Source organism: Xiphias gladius, chromosome 4, assembly GCF_016859285.1.
Source record: "Xiphias gladius isolate SHS-SW01 ecotype Sanya breed wild chromosome 4, ASM1685928v1, whole genome shotgun sequence".
NCBI classification, from domain to species: domain Eukaryota; kingdom Metazoa; phylum Chordata; class Actinopteri; order Istiophoriformes; family Xiphiidae; genus Xiphias; species Xiphias gladius.
In genome coordinates this window covers 21,194,222-21,218,947 of record NC_053403.1, presented here as the reverse complement: position 1 = coordinate 21,218,947, position 24,726 = coordinate 21,194,222, and the positions used below count along the sequence as shown (strand labels likewise).

General features: G+C 37.1%; 1 protein-coding gene across 4 annotated transcripts in view; it reads right to left on the bottom strand.

The window, feature by feature from the left end:
• LOC120789040 (CD2-associated protein) overlaps positions 1-24,726 on the bottom strand; it is a 75,206-nt gene that overhangs the window by 29,486 nt on the left and 20,994 nt on the right. For all 4 annotated transcript variants that reach the window (XM_040125475.1, XM_040125477.1, XM_040125474.1 and 1 more), the window contains exons 3-10: positions 17,247-17,424; positions 14,398-14,498; positions 13,540-13,666; positions 12,322-12,500; positions 7,650-7,737; positions 7,277-7,371; positions 5,254-5,352; positions 3,563-3,616 (exon numbers count right to left, since the gene is read on the bottom strand). In XM_040125475.1, coding sequence (XP_039981409.1) covers positions 3,563-3,616; positions 5,254-5,352; positions 7,277-7,371; positions 7,650-7,737; positions 12,322-12,500; positions 13,540-13,666; positions 14,398-14,498; positions 17,247-17,424 — 921 coding nt within the window. The remainder of the gene's footprint in view (positions 1-3,562; positions 3,617-5,253; positions 5,353-7,276; positions 7,372-7,649; positions 7,738-12,321; positions 12,501-13,539; positions 13,667-14,397; positions 14,499-17,246; positions 17,425-24,726) is intronic.

Here is a 24,726-nt window from a genome sequence, read left to right as displayed (position 1 = left end):
ACATGATATGGCGTATATAAATATGCCATATCATGTAATATCAATATAAATCAATAAAAAAGCACTTAGCAAGTAAATCAAATTATAAATATTTATTAAAACATTCCAATTTTTCTGTTTTATTACTCTACTTTTAACTACAAATGTGGCCATTACATTTTGATTTCAAAGAAATTGTGTTTCATTAAGTATGGTTACACACACAACATTATCCTGATTTTGATCATATTCATAATATGCTGGTACATTAGAAACCTGATTATTAATATCAATGTATACATGATCATACCACCAGTTGAGCATGAACACACTTCAGTTTCTGACTGTTTGAACTCTGCTGCATTTACTGCTCAACTGGATTTATCTTGTCCATCACCAGCACTGATCACCAGCAATGTAAAAAGAGAGTGACAATACTTTCCTACTGCACAGAGAATGACAGCGAATTATCAGAAACCTGGATAAGATGTTTACGTGCCACAGTATCAGTACTACTGCTACCATATCCAGGATTCTGGGATATAGGCTCATCCACGTTTGTGAAAGCAGGAAATGATGTTTACATGCAGAACACATAACCAGGATACGCCAAAAACCCAGTAAACACTAGGATACTAATAAGCATGTAGATACACTCTCAATATGTCCTGAAACTTAAATCTACTAAAATGATCCGATGATGTAAAACTGGCCACATATTGGTTGTCAGCATATGGCTGCAGTATATTCACACCTGGGAGAGTTTAGAAGCAGTCTGGACTCCCCAACTGACTGACCACTGGTTTTAAAGATGATGAAGAAAGACAATATGATTGGCCATAATTAATTAATTAATTAATTAATTAATTTTAAAGTAAGTGAAGTACTAATGGCCTGTCCTCAATCAGAAACAAAAGACGTCAGTAGGTTTATGCTATATTTTTGTGCAGATTTGTAGATAAATATTGAATTTAAAATTAACAGTGACTAAAAGTTAAGTATTCAATTTATTCATATGTATTTCTTTCAGTTTATTCAAAAGCAAAATTAAGTGTGTTGCAATACTATGATTGCTGGCAACCAGGAATCATGTCACCGATCTTAGCTGCAGCATAAATGCATATTTAACCGGTTTGTTAATAGGGTGATTTTGATGAAAAATGTAGTTAATGTTTTAAAATTTGTTCTAAAGACATACAAATTCAGATCATTTGTCACTTACTGACACAAGAAAGTGAAAATATGGTGAAGTATGTTATTAGTAGTCAAATATCCCTCGGCCAATGAAGTGTTTCTGGTTATTTAATTGTTCATTATGATCTAAATTGAATATGTGTTGCTTATAGCAACACGATTTGACCAACTATGCTATTAAAAGGTGTTTACACAGTAATTGTTAGGGTCTTACAAAGACAGCTCAGAGTATGGTCATTACCTCGCAACAGAAGATTTATTGTTTTTCTATTTTATATGAACAAATATTAGATGAGCAACACTAGCCAAGAAAATCAATTTAAAGTTTAATCTAAACCTCTGACATGGTTTCAGCAAAAACTGAATATTTTATGCTTCACAATGGTAATAGCTATTGCAGGGCTTTTGCAACAAATACTACAGATAGAGAATTTTTCGTATAGACTAACATTCAAGCAGTTTGTGGGACTGCTGCTTTTTGAAATTTAATAACTTAAACATCATCATCTTCATCAATATCACTGTATTATCTATTTCCAAAGGAAACAGAGTCAGAGACCCTGTGGGCTGAATAATTAGCAATGATGGGCAGACTGCTGACAGCCTTTAAATAAGGAACGGATTTACAATCCAATCATATTATATAACCCAAGTGGGTCGTGCCTGATACACAGTCACATTCAAGGGAATACACCTTTTTCCAAATTGAATTTCATCCTGCCACAGGGGTAAATTTCTGTTTTTATACAATTACACCTATATAAACACTTTCAATTATTTCTTTTTATTAGAGAAATATGTTGTATACAGAGTGCTCTCACTGAATCAGATTAATATGAAGTATCACAGCTTGAATAACTGAATTCTAATAAGCATTACATAACACTAAATTGAATGCCTTGCGAACTAATGAATAGGTAACATCCGTATAACATAAAAATGGCTATACTGCGTAAACGGTTTATGCAATTTTTTTGTTAACCCCCCTGAGTAAAGCTGAAAGTCTACACTTCAATCAAATCTTGATGGCTTCATTTCATATCCATCGTGGTGGTGTACAGATGAAAAATTACGAAAATTTTGTCACTGTCCAAATACTTCTGTACCCATCTTCTCACTACGACCCTCAACTTTCCTTCCACACTATGACCACTAGTAGATAATATGAGCCAATCAGTATAATGCTTTATTAGACCAAGTGGATACTGTCTGATTTCAAGCTCATACATATATTTCCATCAGTGTTAATTTTTTCAAAGACTATGATGAAAAATATTAAATGATGCCCTTGTTCATGACGAAAATGGGACAACTAATATCATTTTTGATAACGAAACCTATCACAAAATGTACTACATATTCATTAATAATTAAAAATTAAATAAATGTGTGAAAGGACGTTTGGACGAATGACCTAATTACTGTTTTAATTCAAAGTCTTACTCAACAACCTGGATTCATCTGCAGAGTCACATGCTGCAGCTCCTGGTTACTAAAACGGTTTGAGAAATTCAGAAGTTGATTTAGTTGCTTGACTTGCTCCACAACGTTCTGTCTCAGTCAATAATGTTATCTGATGTTGCTGGTTCTTTGAACAAACAGATTTATCGACTAGTTTCTTGTACAATCCACTGTGAGTTAAGTGGCAACAAAATAGCTGGGAAAACTATAAAGACATGCAGGCAGCTTTTTAACAATTATGAAAAGGTAAGCTACTGTAACTTAATCGTAACTATAAATGCTGTGGATGTGGATTTAAACTTAGAGTTACTTTCAGTCGGCAACTTTCATCTTGATATCAGAAGGACTGAATAATTTGTAGGATTAATGTCAGCAGTCAACCATTTGAATCTTCCCCTAAAGAAATAACACTGATATTTCAGCTTCTCCTCTCAAGCTAATTTCAGACAGTGAACAGCAGTTAATAAACAAGTGAGTCAATCCAGCTTGCGAATTACTCACTGTTCTGCAGTGAAGAAAAGAGGTAGCTGCAATAAAACTAGGTGAGCAGGAATGACAGTGTCTGAGCGGTTCAGCTCAAATTGTCGTTTTCAAAATGATAACTTGTTTGACTGAGGAGAGTCAGTCTATTGTATTACTGAAGATCAGCGTGTCATGGATATTATGCATGTGAATAAGTAACCCATGACTTTCCACTAACCTCACAATAGATGCAAACAATACCTGTGTCAAAGTGTGAAATGCTTATAAGACATAAAAATTAAAAATGCACACCAAATTAGACTAAATTGTGTTTAGTTTTTTCTTGACTAAAACTGAACTAAAACTAAGGAAATTCTCTGAAAGTGTGTGAAAAAAATGTGTTCCACAGCAGCAGAAGAACTAACATCCTACTGGTCTTCTTTCATCAGGAGTACTGCTAGCTTACCTCTTCTGACTCCTGCTTAGATGATGATTTCACTGACCCTCTCAACGTGAGAGCCTGAAACATGAACACACGGAGACAGAATATAATCATGTACATAATCAATGAAATACCTCAAATCACTTTCTTTAATGACACCTTAGAGGGCTTTAATGTTCCCAGCATGGACACGAAGAACAGTGGGGATGAGAAATCAGTTTGACTCAAGTCTTCAAACAGAACAGACACAGCAACCGTCAGCTCAAACACAATTAACACAACCTGAAGACCCTCTTCAAAAGCGGCTTCACTGGTCATTGGAGAGACTTATTAGCAATAAACCTTTTACCCTAAAAGGAATCTGGCTGATTATCAAGAGGCCTTATTACCCATGTGGAAAAGCCTTCATAAGAAATCGAACAGGATTTCCGAATTTGTTATGTGGAAAACTTAAGCTGTGCTTACAGCTCCATAATATTAATTAGATGATGTCAGGTACAGTATGCCATAGGGTAAATGGTAAATGGACTGCACTTATATAGCGCTTTTCTAGTCATATTGACCACTCAAAGCGCTTTACACTACTCATTCACACACAGACACATACTGACTGTAAAATATGTCTGAGATGAGAAAATATTAGCTGTTTTTTTGGATCATTCTCTCATCTCCCACTGTGAAGTATGTTTTTTGTTTAATTTCCCCTTTTGGTAAAGTATTGTTTATCTGTTATGATATCATAGTGAAAGAATATTAAGATGAAACATTTCCAGATTTATAAACATATTTTATAATTCCCCTCCACTTAAAAGTTTGCCAGAAATTCAACCACAATACAGACTGGCTATACATTTTATGAACTTAGATTTAAAAATGTATTCATTTTTTGTAACCGATAAAAGTGAAAAAAAGAGATCTTCATCAGTAAAAGAATAAAAAAATAATATATGTTATAATAATATTTTTTACATCTGTGTGACTGGTTTTATCTGTGACCAGAGGAAGAATATATCAAACAACATTTTTATGACTCCTACGTAAAACTGCAATTGATTCAGAAGTTTCAACACCACACCTGTGTCATTTTCATGTTGAACCACTGCTGGCTTTCAAATTAGTTGTGTGTCACAAATCATGCACGTTAAACTGAGATTCAGGGTGAGCAGCAGATAAGTATGCAAACTGCCTTCTAGTGTTAAATTTGGCGCATACATCACACATAGTGAAGTTAATAATAAGCAAAACACATTTTGGAGTCGAGGGGGAATTTTACAAATTTCACCCATTTTCATGAATGGTCAAATACATTTCCACTTTTTTTGCAGGACTTTCATATCAGTGGAGGGGCCATGAATGACAACACAAGATGCACATAACATTTGATAATACAAAGATGTATACTGGACAGCAAAGACATCAACAAATGATTAGATTCAATACCAGCCAATCCTTTGTTCTATAAAATGTCAGAAAACTTTGAAAAATGTCTATCATAATTTATTAAACTCCAAGGTGATAACATTAAATTACGTGTTTAGAATTATCAACAGTCCAAAACCCAAAGATAGTCCTAAGACAGAAAAGCAGCAAGTCCGGGAAACTGGATCTACACTATAGGGAAAGTTTGATATTTTTGCGTGAAAAAAAGCCTTTAACAACTAATTGTTTCTCAAAACAGTTGCCAATAGTTAATTGTATTCCTTCTCTGATCTCACCTCTTTCTCTGCTTCAGAAACCATGACCACAAAGTTGTCAGGAAAGACGCCTTCTTTACCACCGATCTCCCCACGCCACCAGCCTGGCTCGCCTGTGTCCTGTTAGACAACAGAAAAAAGAGTGAATGGTGTTAACACTTTAGTAATCAATTTGTGATGCTTTGCTTTGTCTTTCTACGTCTAACATGCCTGTTATTTCTTTAAAGGGGAAACAAAAAAAATCCACAAAGCAACTTTTGTCACAAAAAAAACAAAATAATGCCTGACCAAGAATATGTAGACCTGTTCTTAACAAAAACTTTAGCACTTCTAGTCATTTTTCAAGCATTTCTGTACCATCTCCACTAGATGGTGGTACTTTCCAAAAAACTCAGTGAAGCTTGACGGAATCGTGATCATGTGTCATCATTCTCCTGCTATAAAATATCAGCCCCTGAGTGAGAGTCATCAGCCATGTGAGAGGCTTCTGAGCTGAACCAGCCAAGACTCTCTGGATCATTGCGTTACCTGGTTGCCTTGTAATAGTTTACTCCTGAATGACAGTGAGAGACTCTACAGCAGAGACTCATAGCTGGTTCTCTGGAATAAATCGGTCAATTTAGACAGCTAAAGGGCCCCTTCAAAAACATGGAGGTGTGACAGAAGGAATTTAGCTAGTTGACTGTGAACAATCATGTCATATAACAAAATATTACAACAAACAAAGGCTTCAGGAATAAAACAAAGCCCTCCCCTGCTACCTTGTAATAACACCCATTGTTTGTAAATGCCTCAACAAGTATGACAGAAGGAAATAAAAGACATGCAATGTGATTAGTGAGTGACAGGTTATTCCGATCTACTTGGAACACATCTGAATCGGGGTAAAAAGCAAAAGGTCTTCTTCCTCTCTCACAGTCTGCTCAAGCAGCCATACAGTAACTCTAAGATCAATGCTGGAAAACTGCCACAAACTGTTGCAACACTGGTTTAACTGTGTATTTTACTTTGAGCCAACTTTTAAATTTCAATAAAATCATTTGTATGATCAGTGCATATAATTTCTGCTAATTACAAAAGGAGCTATAAGTCTTTTCTGTTGATTTTCAAATTATTCAATATCTAACCTATGGTCTTTATCTAACCACTAGGTATGTTGAGATCAGTGAAGTCCTGTTAGGAAAAGCCATTACTTAACCCACAGTATCTATCCATTTACAGAGCTGATATCATCTAAAAAACTCCATACTCTGATCATGTACAGCTACCTAACAGGCTGTACTGTCTGTTTCAATTTAAACTCGCTTATTAAATAAGTAAATCACAGATATCTAAAAAGTAGTAAGACACAAAGACCAAGCCCAAATCCTGTTCTGTGTTCCCAATGGGCTCTTGGCACTTTACTTTGTTTTATTACTTGAAAACTAAGACCTTTGGCCATCAGGAGTGGGTAGTAAATGATAAATGGACTGCACTTATATAGTACTTTTCTAGTCTTATCGACCACTGAAAGCGCTTTAAACTACATGCCACATTCACCCATTCACACACACATGCATACTGCGCTTTTTTCTATACATACAGCACTTTATACATACACGCATTATAGGATTGTAGACATTTGACAAAAATTTGGATGACTGCCACTAAGAGCAGTGACAGCCTAGTAAATGGCAAGATAACTTTACATTCAATTCTGTAGATGTGAACAAGCATGCATATGACATAAGACAACCAATCCAGCAGGTTAATTCAATTAGTAAAACTCAGTGCTTTCTTCGTCTTCTTTGGTTCACATGTTTAGTGGTGACCCAGAGGAAAGTCATTCTGTTTACTGAACTTTTCCCAACTGAATTATGTGTCATGTACATGTGGTGATGGCAGACAAAACAATATTCACAACAAACAGAAAAACTTCACATGAACCTGCGTATGTTCCTTGCTCTTTTGACATATTTTAACATGCCACATACCATGTAAGCCCAGCTGTTTTGTGTTCTCATTTAATTTCACAGTTTTAATGCATAAAGGACTGTTAACTTACCTTGCTCATGATGTGGATGATATCACCCTCTTTCAGGCTCAACTCGTCCTCATTCGTAGCCTCAAAACCAAACATGACCTTGTAGTACTCTTTAGCTGCAGAAACCAAAATACTGGCATCTATTACAGTGGATACACAGGTAACAGGGGTTTATGTGCAAAAGCACATAAGGAAAGCATCTGCACACTACATGTAAGTATACATACCTATTTATTATTCATGCTAGAACAAGCATAAATATCAACACAGATGTGCCAACACATACACAAGCCAAAGGTCTTTCCTCCCTCCCGTGAGCAGTGACGATCCGGTAACATTTAATACATTTTTCAGATGTCAAAGTATTCTTTTCAGTACATTTAAAGTCTTTTACCTTTAGATTTGCTTTCTCCATCTGCTCTCTGCAAGTCTGTCATGTTGGGATGGGTGGATTTTGCGGCAGATGGTAATGACGGGACTGGCTAAAATGAAGCAAAGCATACATATGGAAATGATTTATTGGATATGAGTTGATATATGGCTTCATGCAGAAGAGTCCTATGTTTGAGAAAGCATGTGTCAGAACTGAATGAGTTGAATCATCTGATCATGACTGTGGTATTAAGTATAAATGGTTATAAATAATGCTGTTAATTAATAGAATAATTACTGAAACAAAAAGTAAACAGTGAAACATAGAGGGCTTGCACTTTTTCTGCAAGGAATGGTTGATGTTACCACTTGTAAGTGATGATGAGCAAGTCACAGGTTGAAAAAAGGTTATTAGGAAATAAGCTAGATATGAGAAGGAGTATGTTACTACCATTATGCTGTTTTAATAACAGGAATTAACGCATAGTGTTGGGTTTAACTTGTTGGAAGTATCAGACAACCGTATAACAGAACTGTTCTGTATAACAAAATGATCAAAATCGGAAAAAATTAAAAATGTCACAGGAAGGATGCTTTATGTCCTTGATATTACTACTGCAGGGAGAGGGGTGGCAGTAAGTGGATTATGTGGGTTGATCAAGACCAAATGAAGACATCTGAGGCTGTGAAAAGGAAAGTGTGAGAGCATGCGACGTGGTGGTATGTGAGGAGTAGAGGAGAGTGAAGAAAGCCATGTGAACCAGAGTGTGAAGGCTGTTGGAAAAAGGGGAAAGAGGGAAAAAGGGGAGCTTTTCAGAGCAAAACTAGACTAATTAAGCAGTGAGCCTCTGTTATTATTTGTTGTATGTCAATATGTTATATCAATGCACCACTGGCCCATACTCCCATGTATATGATATGTTAAAATATGTCAAGAGAGCAAGAAAAAAAGTAAAAATAAAAATCTAACATTCAACAGTTGATGATCTACTCTTTTCTTCAAGATTTTCATTTCAGAATTCAGACTCATTTTTTCCACACTGGATAAAATTATATCAGACAGAAGCAAGCTTCAATCTAAAATTCTGTGTCAGGTGAAGATGATATTCCCAAACTGAATTTTGTGTCATGTACGTGTGGTGATGGCAGATAAAACAATATTCACAACAAACAGAAACTTCACATGAATCTGGGTATGTTCAGTAAACAACAGACCTCTAAAACTACAGTTAAGTCCATAAGGATTTGGAGAGTGACACAATTTTCATAATTTTGCCTCTGTACACCACTACAATGGATTTGAAAAAAAAAAACAAACACCAAGATGTGATTGAAGTGTAGACTTCCAGCTTCAATTCAAGGGGTTTAACAAAAATATCAAATTAACTGTTTAGGAATTACAGCCATTTTTACACATAATCCCTCATTTTCAGAGGCTCAAAAGCCATTGGACAAACAACATAATTATAATTATAAGGATTATTTTTAATACTTGGATGAAAATTCTTTGCAGTCAATGAGTGCTTGGTAGATGTTGTGAAAGGGTTTTTTTCACCAAGGAAAGACTTCTGCAATCATCCACTTTAGTTGCGTTCTGTTATCTTCCAGGCCTTTTTCTGTTGTTGCTGAGCTCGCCAGTGCATTCCTTCTTTTTAAGAAAGTACCAAATTGTTGATTTGGCCACTCCTAAAGTTTCTGCGATCTGTCTGATAGGTTTCCTTTGTTTTTTCAGCCTAATGATGGACTCCTTGCTTTGCATCAACACCTCTTTGGACCACGTATTGAGAGTTCCCATGAGCAGCTACAAAATGCAAATTCAACACTTGGAATCAGCTCCAGGCATTTTATCTGCTTAATTTGTCATGACATAACAACAGAACAGGCCATACCTGGCCATGAATCTGACTGTCAGTCAATTGTCCAATTACTTTTGAGCCTCTGAAAATGAGGCACTATGTATAAAAATGGCTACAATCCCTAAATGGTTGATGCAACATTTTTGTTAAACTCCTTGAAGTAAAGCAGAAAGTCTACACTTCAAAAAAATTTTGATGGCTTGATTTCAAATCCCTTGTGGTATGTACAGAGGCAAAATTACAAAAACTCTGTCACTGTCCAAATACTTATGGACCTAATTGTAAATCTGTGTCAGGCTGACCCAGGAAACTTCCTCCAAAACAATACAGAAATAAAGAATACAGATGTCACACATCACATACAGTAGATGAAGTTAAGCGGTGTTATTGATACTAAGGGGGATGTTTACTTAGACTGCTGCAAATTACTGTCAGGAGTGCAAATTTTCACATCATCACAATTTTTTATTTAATAAGACAAGAAATGTAAACAAACCCAGCTGCAGTTCATCTGATTTGTGTAAGTTGCTGCTAAATAAGATCTGGCATCTGATCTTATTTGACAATTATTTGACTGGTTACACATGTATTCATTCCTGTAGGAAGGAGTGAAGAAATATTAAATTCCCTGATGTTATCAGCTCAACAAAAAGATAATTGATTTAATTAATTATGAAAAATCAATGTGAAATTTAAAATAATGTAACAGGCCTGCTTAATAAGCATGTGATAACGAACAAAAAAAAAAATACAAACTCAGTCACGAGACCATAGGGGGAAAAAGAATGGTAAATCTGTGTGAAAATTAACAGGCTGTTGCATTGCTGCGTGTGTTGTGGTGCTGAACAGAGAGTTCCTGTTAAGTAATTTCATATTGCATCTTTTTAATTTGCTGTAACATTTTTTACTGGTATCACTTAGGTATTTTTATTTCTGAACTATTGAGAAATCTCACCATCTCACACTCTGTCTGCTCTCTCTCCCTCAATATGTGTCCAATAAAACAGTACAGCAGATTATACACCTGCTGTTCTCAGACATTAGATTTTAAATAGTGGTCAGTCTGCAGTCAGGTGCTGAGGCTACTTTTAGAAAAGTCCATTCCCACTTTAAAATACATATTGCTTGAGACCAAACACGCAATGTGTTACCTTGTTATAGTCCTTTGGGGGATAAGGATAACTGCTATTTAAATGTTTAGTGCCAAATAAGGGCTGCAAACCCTTGGTAAATATCCTCTCATGATCTCATGACCACAATGCCACTGATCCCAATCCAAATGAAACGTTTAAAAAAATGTACTAACAAAAATTGCCCTTAGTTTTTTAATGCACACTTCTTTATAAATATAGTACATGTGCAATTTAAAAGTACACGTTTAAGGAACTAAAGTAGGAATTTCGGCCAAAAGTTTCCATGTCTCTCTCTAGCTATAAACTGACTTAAAATAGTTTTAAATAGCAAAGTCCAGTGGCATGAAAAAATTTGGGTAGCACCGATCACAATTTCTTTTACCATGAACAGCTAAATGAGTAAAATATGACCTGATTTCCAAAAGGCATAATGTTAAAGATGACACATTTCTTTGAAATTTTAAACAAGATTACTTTTTGTTTCCATCTTTTACAGTTTCAAAATAACAAAAAAGAAAAAGGGCCTGGACCAGAAGTTTGCACTGTCAGTACTTAGCAACACCCCCTTTCGCAAGTATCACAGCTTTTAAACACTTTATGTAGTCAGATAAGAGTCTTTCAATTCTTGTTTGGGGGATTTTCACCCATTCTTCCTTGCAAAAGGCTTCTAGTTTGGTGAGATTCTTGGGTGTCTTGCATGCACTGCTCTTTTGAGATTTATCCACAGATTTTCGATTATGTTTAGGTCAGGGTACTGTGAGGGCAATGGCAAATCCTTCAGCTTGCACCTCTTGAGGTAGTCCATTGTGGATTTTGAGGTGTGTTTAGGATCATTATCGAGTTGTAGAGGGCATCCTCTTTTCATCTTCAGCTATTTTGCAGACGGTGACAGGGCTCCACCCATCCATTTTCTGCCGCTTATTTGAAGTTGGGTCGCGGTGGCAGCAGGTTAAGCAAGATGTCGCTGCACAGTACAACACTGCACCATCACTCCTGAGTCTGCCAAATCTTCCTGAAGGTCTTCTGCAGTCAAACGGGGGTTTTGATTTGCCTTTCTAGCAATATTTTTAAGCAGATCTCTCTGAAAGTTTTCTCGGTCTCTGAACTCAACTTGACCTCAACCCATCCTGTTAACTAGCATTTCTTAATTATATTATGAATATGAGGTATTATTATGAAGGTTTGAGACCTTGGTAAAAGTTATCTGAGAGCTCAGATGTCTTTGCATGCCCAAACTTTTGCATGGCACTCCTTTCCCTTTTTTCACTCTAAAATTCTTCAAAACAAAAATAATACACTGATCTTGCTTAAAATGTTGAAAAGAACAAATCACCTTTAACTTTATGCCTTTTGGAGATCAGTTCACCTTCTACTCCATTTACTTTTCACAGTAACAGAAATTTTTACCAGAGATGCCCAAACTTTTTCATGCCGCTGTATTTCCATATGGAATCCTACTTTGGTAATCTGTTTAAAAGAAAGTTTAAAAACCTATAAGTGTTTAGTTATTTCAATTACCAATACAATTACATATTCTACAATAAAAATATTCTGAAAACATGATTTATTTCTGAAAACTGTATCTTTAATGTTCAGTGGTCAGTTACTCCAAAATGATGGCCCATTTTAACAGCCATAATGTTCAGCTTTCAAAACCTTTCTTGCATTATGTATACTGTATATTCTGAGTTTGCATCACACTTACTCTATCCTTCTTTTCCTCTGTTTCAGGGCTGGGCAGTCGGACCTTTAGTTTGACCGACCCTTCCCTGAAAATGTCTCCAAAGCCAACGCCTCGGATCTTCTTGGGCTGAGCAATAACTCCGTTCCCTGAGACAGGCTGAGGTGATGTGGGGGTGGTGGTGCCCTCCATTCCACTTCCATCTGGGGAGGAGATACAACAAGGTGAGACAGAGGGTGAATAAATCCACAAGCATCACATTTTACTATATAGGACAAGATACTGAACATGATTTGTCTTGGAAAATACACATTTTATTCCCCCTTTCAGCCACCAGAAGGTGCTACAATTGTGTTTTTGTTTAACCAAAGATTTCCAGTATTACATTCTTAAATATATGAATGAAAACATTAATTCATAAAAGCTCAGTAGCAGTTCTTATGAATGACTGCAGTTTACCACATCTCTAATCCACAACAGATGCATGATGGGGAACTTCTATCATATTTAATTTAGCAGTAATATTTACTAATTTAGCAAATTCAAAAGCAGTCATACAATATCTCATCTCAGCTGTAGATCATCAAATGTGCACGCATACACAGCTGTTTAACTAACTGCTATACCTCCAAGCCATATAACTAGCCAGACAGAGGATTTAGTAGATTAAAGCCTCAGCCAACCTTCTTGTTGAGGCTTGTTTGTACTGGGCTGCAATCACACCCGAACAAGTCCATTACTTTATTTAATTCTACTGACACTGAATTAATGGCCATAATCCAAAAACAACAACAGGGAAAACTGGGGAGAAATGCTCTGCATAAACAGTTCTTAAGTATTTCAACCAGAGAATAAATGTCTGAAAAAGATATAAATATATAAATATAAGTAATCATATCTGTTGACATAAGCATTTGTTGTCATACCCTAAACAGAGCTAAATTAGTAAAAGTTTACTAGCATTGTTCTTGTACAATGTTCCTGAACACCAAGTGCATTTTAAAAGGCACTGGATACAGACTGACAGCCACATTTGAGTTTAAGTATAATTTAACAACAAGAAAAAAAAAAAAAAAAACAATTTCTTTGATGAACTGCAGCAAATTCACCTGCCTTGAGCTTTGTTTTGGTATCATGTCTAAGTCAACATAAAATTCCAATGTTCCTTCTCTACTGATTTGCCAACTAAGCTGCAACCTTCAAATTAATGAAGTCCTGTTTGTTTTCTGTCTTTGTCTTTACCAGTCTCATCTGCTGTGGTGTCACTGGACTCTCCGTCCTCTCCCCTGGCATCAAACTCTTTGACGAAGTTGGATGGGAATAGTCCTGACTTTCCGTTCAAGTTGCCACTCCACCAGCCCTCTTCAACCTGTACAAAGAAAAAAATTGAGTAATATGTCAACCACAGTAAACTAAGTTTTTTCCCCTAATTCTCAGACCTAAAAGTCTGGTGGTTCAGAGGTCCTTTGCTTCTCTGGTCAACACTAAGACAAGGGTGCTATGGATAATGCACTTAGCCCGCTATATGACTCTATGTCAAACCCCCTTCATTACACACCAAAAAATGCATTAAAAAAAACATTGTTGAACAAGATTTGAATATCTGTCTCCGATATTCAATCCTGTAGTAAAAAACTGAAACCATAGGGAAATTTCCCAGAATGTTTAAAACCAATTGATATGGCATAATCTGTTTTGCTGTTCAGAGAAGTTCACCTAACATACATTTTCTACAAAAACATATTAGCACTTCTTATTGCATATACACTCACTGTGAAATAAGTGCTCTCTACTGCTCATATCTCTCACTTGTTCTGACTTGCCAGCACCACAAAAAACCAGTTAAGAGTCAGTGTATTATCAGTGGTTAAAAAGATAACATATATGTGTATCATTACACTGAACCCTGGTGTTTTGCTTAACCTAAACACTAAAAGTCAGCAATTAAACAGGCCAAAGCGAGTGTAGGTATCACAGGAATTTTCATTCCCATTTGTTTTTCAAAAGGAAAGGGTTAGATCAGAAGGGGCATTTAATGTGACCTGCTTAGATTTCTTGGACATTCATGAACTATATAGTCACTGGTGATGTTAAAAGTACCTCTTCAGTGAATTCTAAGATGTCTCCGATTTTCAGCTCCAGCTCATCTTCATTCTGTGGCTGATACTCAAACAACACCTTGCACTGTCTCTTCTTCGGCTCTGTGAAAACAAAGGTAGCCCAATAAACACCAGTTAGTCAACTAACCTGCCTGTGTGGTCTTGCATATGCATGTGCGCCAGTCTATGTTTTAGTTTTTTTTTTTTTTTTCCCAAACAGGGACAGCTTGGCTGTGTGTACAGCATGTCCATGTCCAACCGATAGAAACTTTAAAACCAAAGAAGAAATCATGTCAACTCGAAGTAACAGATACGGTATGTCATATTACGTGAGGTCTTTAGGTTTAACTACTGGCCCTGGTCTGTTGTGTTTTATATAATTTCTTCATGAGCTTCTTCCAAATGCTACTGTCCCTATATTCAAATACAGACAGGTAAGCTTGGGCAGGCTCAGTCTGATGATAAAATAACAAGACAACATAATTAACAGTTCTGCATTAGTTTACAGTACAAGTACAAATATTTATCATCAGAATTTCAGCTTTTTCAACATTAACTTCCTTCAAAAACTGACTCTCTTTATATCTGATCACAAATAAAACATGTGCTTCTTGATTAATTAAACTGAACTAAATCAAGAAGCAACATTTTCATACTTAAAAAACCATGTTCCATGACTTTGCAGAGTGGAGACGAGATAGTACAGAGTGACAGCTGGTGCTTTGCAAGCCCTCTGTCAGATGTTCAATGGTACCAATTCGTAAACGTAAACACATATTTTAGAAAGGTACAAATGGATTACCACTACAGATTGACTAAATTTTAAGCCACCGCCCAATAAATGAATAAATCATCTTAAAATTGGCAGGGATATGAGCAATCACCAATCGTCTTTCCCATCATTCAATAGTAGAAGATCATAAATGGCACAAGCTTGGTCAGATGATGAGCGGTCCCACAAGTGAAGAGTTGTGACCAAAATGCAGTCGCATGATTTTTGTTTACACACACACACACACACACACACACACACACACAGAGGGAAAGAGGAAAAGAGAAAAAGAAAAAGAGAAAGAGAAAGAGAAAGAGAAAGAAAGAGACAGAGAGAGAGATTGAGAGAGAGAGAGAGAGAGAGAGAGAGAGAGAGAAAAATACTCCGGAAAAATACTGCCCTTCACCTGTTAAATTATTGACATAATATAATCATAGCCTATATTGGGTTTCTGCTCTGACTATATCGTACACATGTGACCTCCACTGTCTCCACATGCTATTGCTAAAATGGTTAAAAAATATAATACTTATATTTTTGTTCATGTCTGTGGCAAATTCAGATCTAGCATAGACACTGAAACTGTAGTGAAAGTCAGTGTTATTTAAAGTTGCTGGTATGATATCAATATCACTATCAACATATCTTCTCCCTGTTTATTTTTGCTGGGAACCGAACATGTCATGCGTGAAACATAGACAAGACACTGAAACTCTAGATGATGGACACAGCAGCCAGGCATGAGCCACATGGGAGACGCATATCTTACGCAGTGTGTGGCTGCTCTAACCAGTTGGCATGGACGCCATAATGAAAACCAAGATGTTCCGTGACTGCCACGCACACACAACCCAGGCAGTGTGTTGTGGCGTTATACTTTTATCCAAGTATTACACTGTCAACAGGTGTGAATATGAGACCAACTGTCTGCAATAATGTGTATCTAAGCCCTGTTTCAGAGTATCTGTATATCACTTAAAAGGGGTGACACAAATGCATAAGAAATCACTATTAGCACATATAACAGTGCTACTGTGTTTATAGGTGAATATTTCCCTAAAGTTGAGCTCTGTACTTGGGAATCCTAAATGACCATGCCATTCTGTAATAATAGAAACATACTAATAGTAGCTAAGGGGGAGAAGACAAAGATAAGACTGCAGTCATGATAGGTTCTATGAAAAAGACTGGTCACAGTGGGGGCTTGCAACCCACATACTGTACAAGTTTTCATGAAAGGATACAGGAGTTCAATGCAGCAGACAGAGTTGAAATCATACTTGCGAAAAGTATGTTAACTTTGATTTAACCTGCCAGACGCCAAACGATTTGGATTTGCAGCCAAAATGTAAAAACAGTTGAGTGCGTCTTGTGAAGCCTTCATGTTACTGTCAATAACAATTCAGTAAGTCTAACATGCCCAGTTGCAGTAAGAAGTAGGGATGTCACGAGAACTGATACTTCAGTACCAAGTCGATGCCAAAATTCTGAAAATATTATGGTACTTGTTTTTCAACAGTACTATAGGCACTAGGGCACCGTAGATGTTGTAGGTACTGGAGATGTGATTCTTCAGGGAGTGTTGTAGTCTGATGTCAAATGCAAAAGAAAGAAGACAGTAACAATAACAACAACATGTGAACCAACAGGTCTGCAACGACTTGTGGAAAAAAAAACCCATGAGTTGTTGCGTTTGAGTCGGATCATCAGGGATGGAGTTATAGGAAACCATAAGCCAGAGGAAACACCTCAAACTTATAGTATCTAAGCACCTCAAAGACAGGCATCCAGATGTGTACACCAAATTCAGGATGAGTGAATGTCAAAATATAACATTGACTTTTAAATGAATATTTTCACAGTAATGATCTGTCACTATGTTAGTAAATTTAAACTACTGCTTTCACACTGACTATATGGAGGGGGGTGTGCATACGTGTGTGAGAGCAAGATTCCGACTTCTGTATTGCGAATCATGGAATTTTAACGGTGTTTGTAATGACTACCAAATTTCTGGTATTCTGACATCCCCTGTACGAAGTATTACTTCATCCACACACAAAACTACAGCATCCTACTCTTTATAGCTGCTGGTGGCTGAGGCTGGAAGCCACCAGTTGGTATGCCGATAGTGCTCATCCTCTGAACTAGGTTGGCCACGTTCCCTGCGCTCTTCTCTCTCCTCAGAGGCTGAGAGGTCTCCTCTTTTGGGTCATTCTTTGTTTCCTTGACCTCTTTGGATTCCTTCTTTAATTCCTAAAAAACACACACAAGACACATATTAAGTGGGGAGCATTTTTCACTCTGTCTTTAAAACAGTGTACTTTATTGTGACTACTATTAAAAGATCATTCTAACTACAAGATGTCAAACATCAATTTTGACATTTGTGCTTTCCATTCTTAATTCCATTTCAAATACACAGATATACTGAACGCTACTACTGCTCATACTCCTTATTCAATATGTTTACAAATTCCAAACAATAACATTCTTCGATACTTATACAAGACATTTTAAATAATTTGGATAACAGACAATCAAATTTCACATCAAATGAAAATTAATCTGGTAAAATTATTTTGAAATTGGAAATCAAGAAAGTTAATTTTTAAATGTTTCATTTCACAGATACTGCTTTTATTCTGTAGACTTTCTTGCAGACAAATTAAAAATTTTTGATCACCGTTGTCATTGTGTTTCTATTATTGATTCCAAAGAGCCTAATCTTCCCAGGGACCGCTCTGTAACTAGGATTATGATGTAGCCTTAAAAATATGCAACATTTTAATTTAGAAGATAATTAACATTCCTCTTGAGCTGATTAATTAATTTATTTGTGTAGTTTTGTGGTTGAAAACAAAAATTAAAATCTGTCTTAATGTTTTGTTCTCAGCAGTGGTTTTAAAAGTTTGATACATGTCCTGACCACTGACTGTAAACTTAATTTTCTAACCTGAATTTATAATCCCGAATACACTCATTAAGGAGGTGATGATATGCATAGTTTGTAAGTAGATTGTAATTGGACAGCAGAATATCACCCCAAAAATCCCTTTGTTCCCCTTAAGACTGAAGCCAAAACCCACAGTGTGGTCATCATTGGTCAAAGGACCATTTTTCCACTGTGTGTCTTTATGGGGCATTGTAGCAAATATCAATCGGTAAATACAGTGCATTCAGAAAGTATTCAGACCCCTTTCACGCTTTATTATGTTGCAGCCTTATGCTAAAATCATATAACTCATCCCTCATCACCCAATACCCCTCATCACCCAATACCCCATAATAGCAAAGTGAAAACAGAATTTTAAAAATGTTTGCAAATTTATTAAAAAAGGAAAAAATGAAATATCACATTGACATACGCATTAAGAACCTTTGCTACAATCATTTTTGAGATGTTTCTACACCTTGATTAGAGTCTACCAGTGGTAAGTTCAATTGACTGGACATGATTTGGAAAGGCACACACCTGTCTATATAAGGTCTCACAGCTAACAATGCATATCAGAGCAAAAACCAAGCCATGAGGTCGAAGGAACTGCCTGCGGAGCTCAGACACAGGATTGTGTTGTTACACAGATCTGGGGAAGACTACAAAAAATTTCTGCTGCATTGAAGGTTCCCAAGAGCGGCCTTAATAATTCTGAAATGGAAGAAGTTTGGAACAACCAGAACTCTTTCTAGAGCTGGCCGCCTGGCAAAATTGAGCAATCGGGGGAGAAGGGACTTGGTAAGAAAGTTGACCAAGACCCTGATGGTCACTCTGGCTGACCTCCAGAGATCCTGCCTGGATGGGAGAAACTTCTAGGAGGACTACCATCACTGCAGCACTCCAACGATCTGAGTTTAATGGCGGAGTGGCCAGAAGGAAGCCTCTCCTCAGTGAAAGACACATGAAAGCCCACTTAGATTAAAGGAATCTCAGATTGTGAAAAACAAGATTCTCTGGTTTGATTAAACAATTAGAATTGGCCTCAATTCTAATCTTCATGTCTGGAGGACATCAGGCACTGCTCATCACCTGCCCAATACCGTCCCAATGGTGAAACATGGTGGTGGAAGACTCAGGGACAGGGAGACTGGTCATGGTTGAGGGAAAGCTGAACGGAGCAAAGTAGAGATATCCTTAATATCTCCCCTGGTCCAGAGCGCTCAGGACCTCAGACTGGCCAGAGTTTCACCTTCAACAGGACAGTGACCCTAAGAACAAAGCTAAAACAATGCAGGAGTGGCTTAGGGACAACTCTGTGAATGTCCATGAGTGGCCCAGCCAGACTTGAACCATCTCTCTGAGGCTCCCTAATGGGTACAAGAACTGTTTAGAGGCTGCCACTATTGTCAATGATTCTGCAACCAAATATCACTGAAGGGTGCCAATAACTGTGTCTGGGGTACACAATTATTTGTGTATTTTTCACTTTTATGTGAGTTTCTTTTTTTTTTTTCTTTTGTTCAGTAACCTTGGACATTTTATTAAAATATTCTGGCTATTCTTCTGAGGATATTCAGAATTATATACTTGAAATTTAGGGGGCTCAATAATTTTGAGCAGGACTAAATTTGGTAGAGCTAGACTAATAAATCAGCTGAGATTATCTTATTGTATGTATATAAATATCAGTTTATATGTCAGCCGATAAGTAAGAAGAAACCGTAATATAAAGATGCCAAAAACATGTTAAAGGTCATCTAGAAATTGTCTGCATTATATAGTTTCTCCACCCAAGAGCATTATCATTATGTATGGTCTGTGTTTCTCAAAGAGATACTATCAGTTGATTTTTTTTTTCCATTTTTTCAAAAATCCAGTATGGGTAAATTTAGATATTTTTAGTACAAACCAGCATGAAACAAAGATACTATGTGAGGTAAACAGGACAAGTGCATACCAGTGTTCTAAAAACAAGAGGCATGTAGTTATTGTATTTTGGCCTGTCAATTTGGCCTGCTTACCATAACAGTCAGCAGTTGGAGCTGGAGCTATAGCTGTGATACACAGCTCGGGGAGGCTATTAAGGTACTTAGGCATGATTGCTGTAATTTGCGTCAATAAGTAGACTCCTTCTCTGAGTCATAACTAAGTCAAATCTCAACACACAGACATGAACACATATTTCTAGATTCAGTGTGACTTGTACTTCCTCAGTATATCATTATCTCTGATGTCCATCATTTATAAATCTGCTTAGAAATCAGTTTGTTTTCTAATCAAAGTTCTTATCAATATCAAAGTAATTCAGTGATAGATGTCTGTACATCCATGAGTACATTGCAAACAGGAGGTGCTAAAAGCTAATTCAGAATAATTTTAATGGTGCCGATTTGCCAAAATGTACACAAGTATAGGGTAGAAAGTAAACAAGTCTCAGGTTTTAGTCCACAGCGCAACTCACTGAATCCATGGCAGACAAAACCAATTAAAATGATTTTTTTTGTCTGTTGCATAATCAAAATAATATATATATAAATATATATATAAATATATATATATATATATATATAAATATATATATATATATATATAATATATATATATATATATATATATATATATATATATATATATATATATATATATATATATATATATATATATATATATATATATATATATATATATATATATATATATATATATATATATATATATATATATATATATATAACTGACCCTCTTCTATGCATTTATATACAGATATTTTCCCTGTGTTGAAGTCAGATTCCTACTCCTGTTTCCTTAATTCTTCAATGAGATATTTTCTGATTTTATTAGCAAATGATTACAAAGGTTTCAGGGTATTGAAATTCCTCAGAGGTGATACTAAAAAAAGTATAACATAAATTAAACATCCTCCATCCTGAAGCAACCTCCAAGATGTCATATACACACACAATCACATTAAATCATACACACCCAGGATAAGCAGTTAAAAGTGGATGGTTGTACACTCACAGAAATACACACACAAATATACACCCTAAAACATTGTCATATGCCACTTTATGAACACAGACCCTACATTCTCCCATAACCCTATCTTGAAGATACTTCATAATCAGTTAATCCTAACTAACCATGGTGGAGCACAGTTAAATTCCTTACCATTCCCAGCCTGTGTCATGTTACCTGATCACTCAGCTCCCACACCAATTAAAGGGAGAAGGAGGCAGAAATGCAAAATCTACAAAGTAAGCTGAATGTCTGTAGGCATGTAATTTAACGTTACCGGACACACAAATGTGACACCGGTACCTGCTTGTTAATTTACAAACTGGGATTACCTATCACAAAAATGATCAAACGAGACAAAACAATACTGACCTACTGGCTCTGTGACACATAGCAATACTAATGTTTTACACACCTGTCAAGCAGAAACAGAGCAACCTCCGCATGCGTCTTCATGCCTTTTAACTCAAGGACATCCGGACTAACTGGAAAAATCCTGCTGGGCCGCCACATCAGTGGACTGCCAGACCGTCATAGGCTGCCACATTGATGGATCAGTGGACCATCCAAACATCCATTAAGTGTTTTAAGTTTTTACTGGCCCCGTCCGTGTCCTTACCAGCACTCTCTATGTGCCTGACATTTGGGGTGTGGACTGGTCCCTTTCCCAGTCTAACCGTGCAGTCTCCACTGTTGGAAGGCCTCACCGATGTTAATGCAGCTCCCTTGCCTGATCATAGCACTTCTTTTGGCTTCGGCCATCTGTCCTTCTTGACAATGCAATTATGTTGTGGACCCAGGTGTCCAAGTGGACACCCCGGTATCCACTTGGACAGCAAAGTGAGCTGGACCAGGAACTCTGCACCTCGTTACAGGAATTGCCCAGAATGTTTTATGAGTCTGTTGGCCAGAACCATTTTCTATGCTGTGGTCTACTGGAGCAGTAGGCTGAGGGTGGCCGACACCAACAGACTTAAACTGATTCAGAAGGCCAGCTCAGTCCTGGGGTTGGAGCTGGATCCTCTGAGTCTCAAAACTCCTCTCCATCATTGAAAATGTCTCCCACCCTCTACACAGTGTTGTGGTTAGCCAGAGGAGCACATTCAGCCAGAGACTCAAAATGACCAAATGCTCCAGTAAATGCCATAGGACACCCTTCCTTCCTGTGGCAATCTAGATATAAAATTCCCTCCTCTTTCTGCACATTTCCTTCAGTACTCTGCTGTTAAACTAGTATTAATTTAATGTTGACCCATATTACACTTTTCATTCAGTTTACCTTTGCACGTTACGGTTAATTTACTGTTAAATTACTATTAATCCACTTTGCACATTTCTATCTTGCACTTATGTCCACACTGTGATTCTACCTCACAAATTATTTTTTGCACCTATTTGCACATTTTTCCATTCACTTACTGCATATTTCTTATTTATTTTTCTTTCACCATTGTGATAATAGAAAATTTGTTTGAGTTACAAACTGAGAAGTGGATCTCTCTCAGGGTTAGAGAGGACATAATGTCCCTCAGACACTGAGCTTGGGTGGGCAGGGCAGCATCCCTCCATCTTAATAATACTGCACATCTGCCCAAAAGAGAGGCTAAGGACAATGTGCAGCACTTCACTAGAGTCAGGCACGCGTCATCCTCTCCAGTGATGCCAAAAATGGCTACCAGAGGGTTGGATTCTATGTCACAACTGTGGATTTGGGATAAGGTTTGTAAAATGTCCCTCCAGTATTTTTAGACGCTAGGACACGTTTAAAAACATACAGATAAGGGAAGCCTCACCTCTTCTACATTTTTCACAGTAGGGATTCACATCTGGATAAATACAAGAGAGTTTGGCTTTGGACACTTGGGTCCTGTGCACAACCTGTGACAGGCACATCCCTCTGTGACTGCCACATCCCACTGACAGGCACAGAGGCATGTTGAACCAGCTTGAAGATCAAATCCCATACATTGTTTGACAGTGAAGGGTTTAGATCCTGCTCCCAGGCAGTTTTAATTTTGTCAAAAGGGGCATGTATTATACCAGCCAGCTTGTCAAAGATAAAGGATATCAAACCTTTGATTGAGGGGTATAGAAGAAGAAATGCATCAGCCCTGATCGTATCAGTATATGTATTAAAATCGGGGTGGGGGTTTTTAACAAATCCATTTGATCTGAGGATATGATTAATGGTAGAATGCTCTCCAATCTACAGCCCTGAACTTTAGCCAAAATTTTGACATCAACGTTTAATAAGGAGATTGGCCTACAAGGAGGAGCACATGGCTGGATCTTTGTCTTTCTTTGCAACAAGAGTGACATGCTTCATTGAATGATGTTGGAAGTTTACCTTGTTTAAACAAATCAGACAGCACTGAGCTTAGCTGAGGTGAAAGTAATGAATAAAGAATTTTAAAAATCCACAGGGAACCCATCATGTCCTGGGGATTTTCTGGATGGCAATGAAGAGATAGCTGCAGCGATTTCTTCTTTTGATATAGGATCAGTCTACTCTCATTTTGTTGTTGTTTAAACAATTTAAGAAATTCTCCAACAAAATATTATCATATTATCAGAAGTGTAAAGTCTGGAAGAGAAATTCCTGAATTTGTCATTAATTTTGGAGTGATCTGAGATGACATTGCCATCATCCATTTCAATTTTTGTGATGTTCCACATTGCTTGGAATCCCCTCAACTGGTTGGCTAACATCTTACTCAGATTTGTCACCGAGGATAATAAAACAAACTCTTGCTCTTCAAGACTTGGCATTCAATTGAATGTGTCAAGAGGTCAAATTTAGTTTGGCGTTCCACTCACTTTTTATTAAATCCTGGGTTTTTAAGTTAAGCGTATTGCTGATCTATTTCTTTAATTTGACTGGCTAGTTCTAGTCATTCCTTATTGGACCTCTTTTTCATATTCAAGGTGTAGGAAATAACTTTTCCCCTAAGGGAGGCTTTCAAAGCAACCCAAACAATAAGGCTGGAGATTTCAGGTGTAGTATTTGTATGAAAGAATTAGGCAACGTCTTTTTATTTGAGGAAGACCAGGAAGGGTCATAGATAGGGACAAGGGTGTGGTGTGAACTGAATCTCCTGAACACTAAATTTAAAGCAGAGGGAAGAATTAAGACTGCTGCCGAGGTGGGCATGTTAACCCATCTACTGTGGCAGCGAAGGCCAGCCAGTCCTCATCACCCAAATACTGTACAGCAGAGGCTAGAAAGATTAAAAGTAGTAATAATCAGTTAGCCAAAGTCACCAAGCGGTCATTTACAATGGGTGAGATGTATTGGGGAGGCCGTAGACATATCACCTGGGAAGTGTCATGTGGAGCCATGCAGGGTAAAGTAAGGAGGGCCTGAGTCCTTGGATGTATAACTACATCATCACTTCCCTTTACTTGGCTCGCCGGCTCAAAAGTGTTGGGCTAAAATCCTCCACAACACAAATCTCCTGGCCATGGTAATCCAGCTTCCTTTTCAGCTGGGCCTCACAGACCCGAAGATCTTTTATCTGGTAGTGATGAAAACAAAAAAAGTATGAGGTGCAACCTCTGTCCGGGGCCGGTCTTGCTGCTGCTGAGTGGTCGGCTCTTTCTAT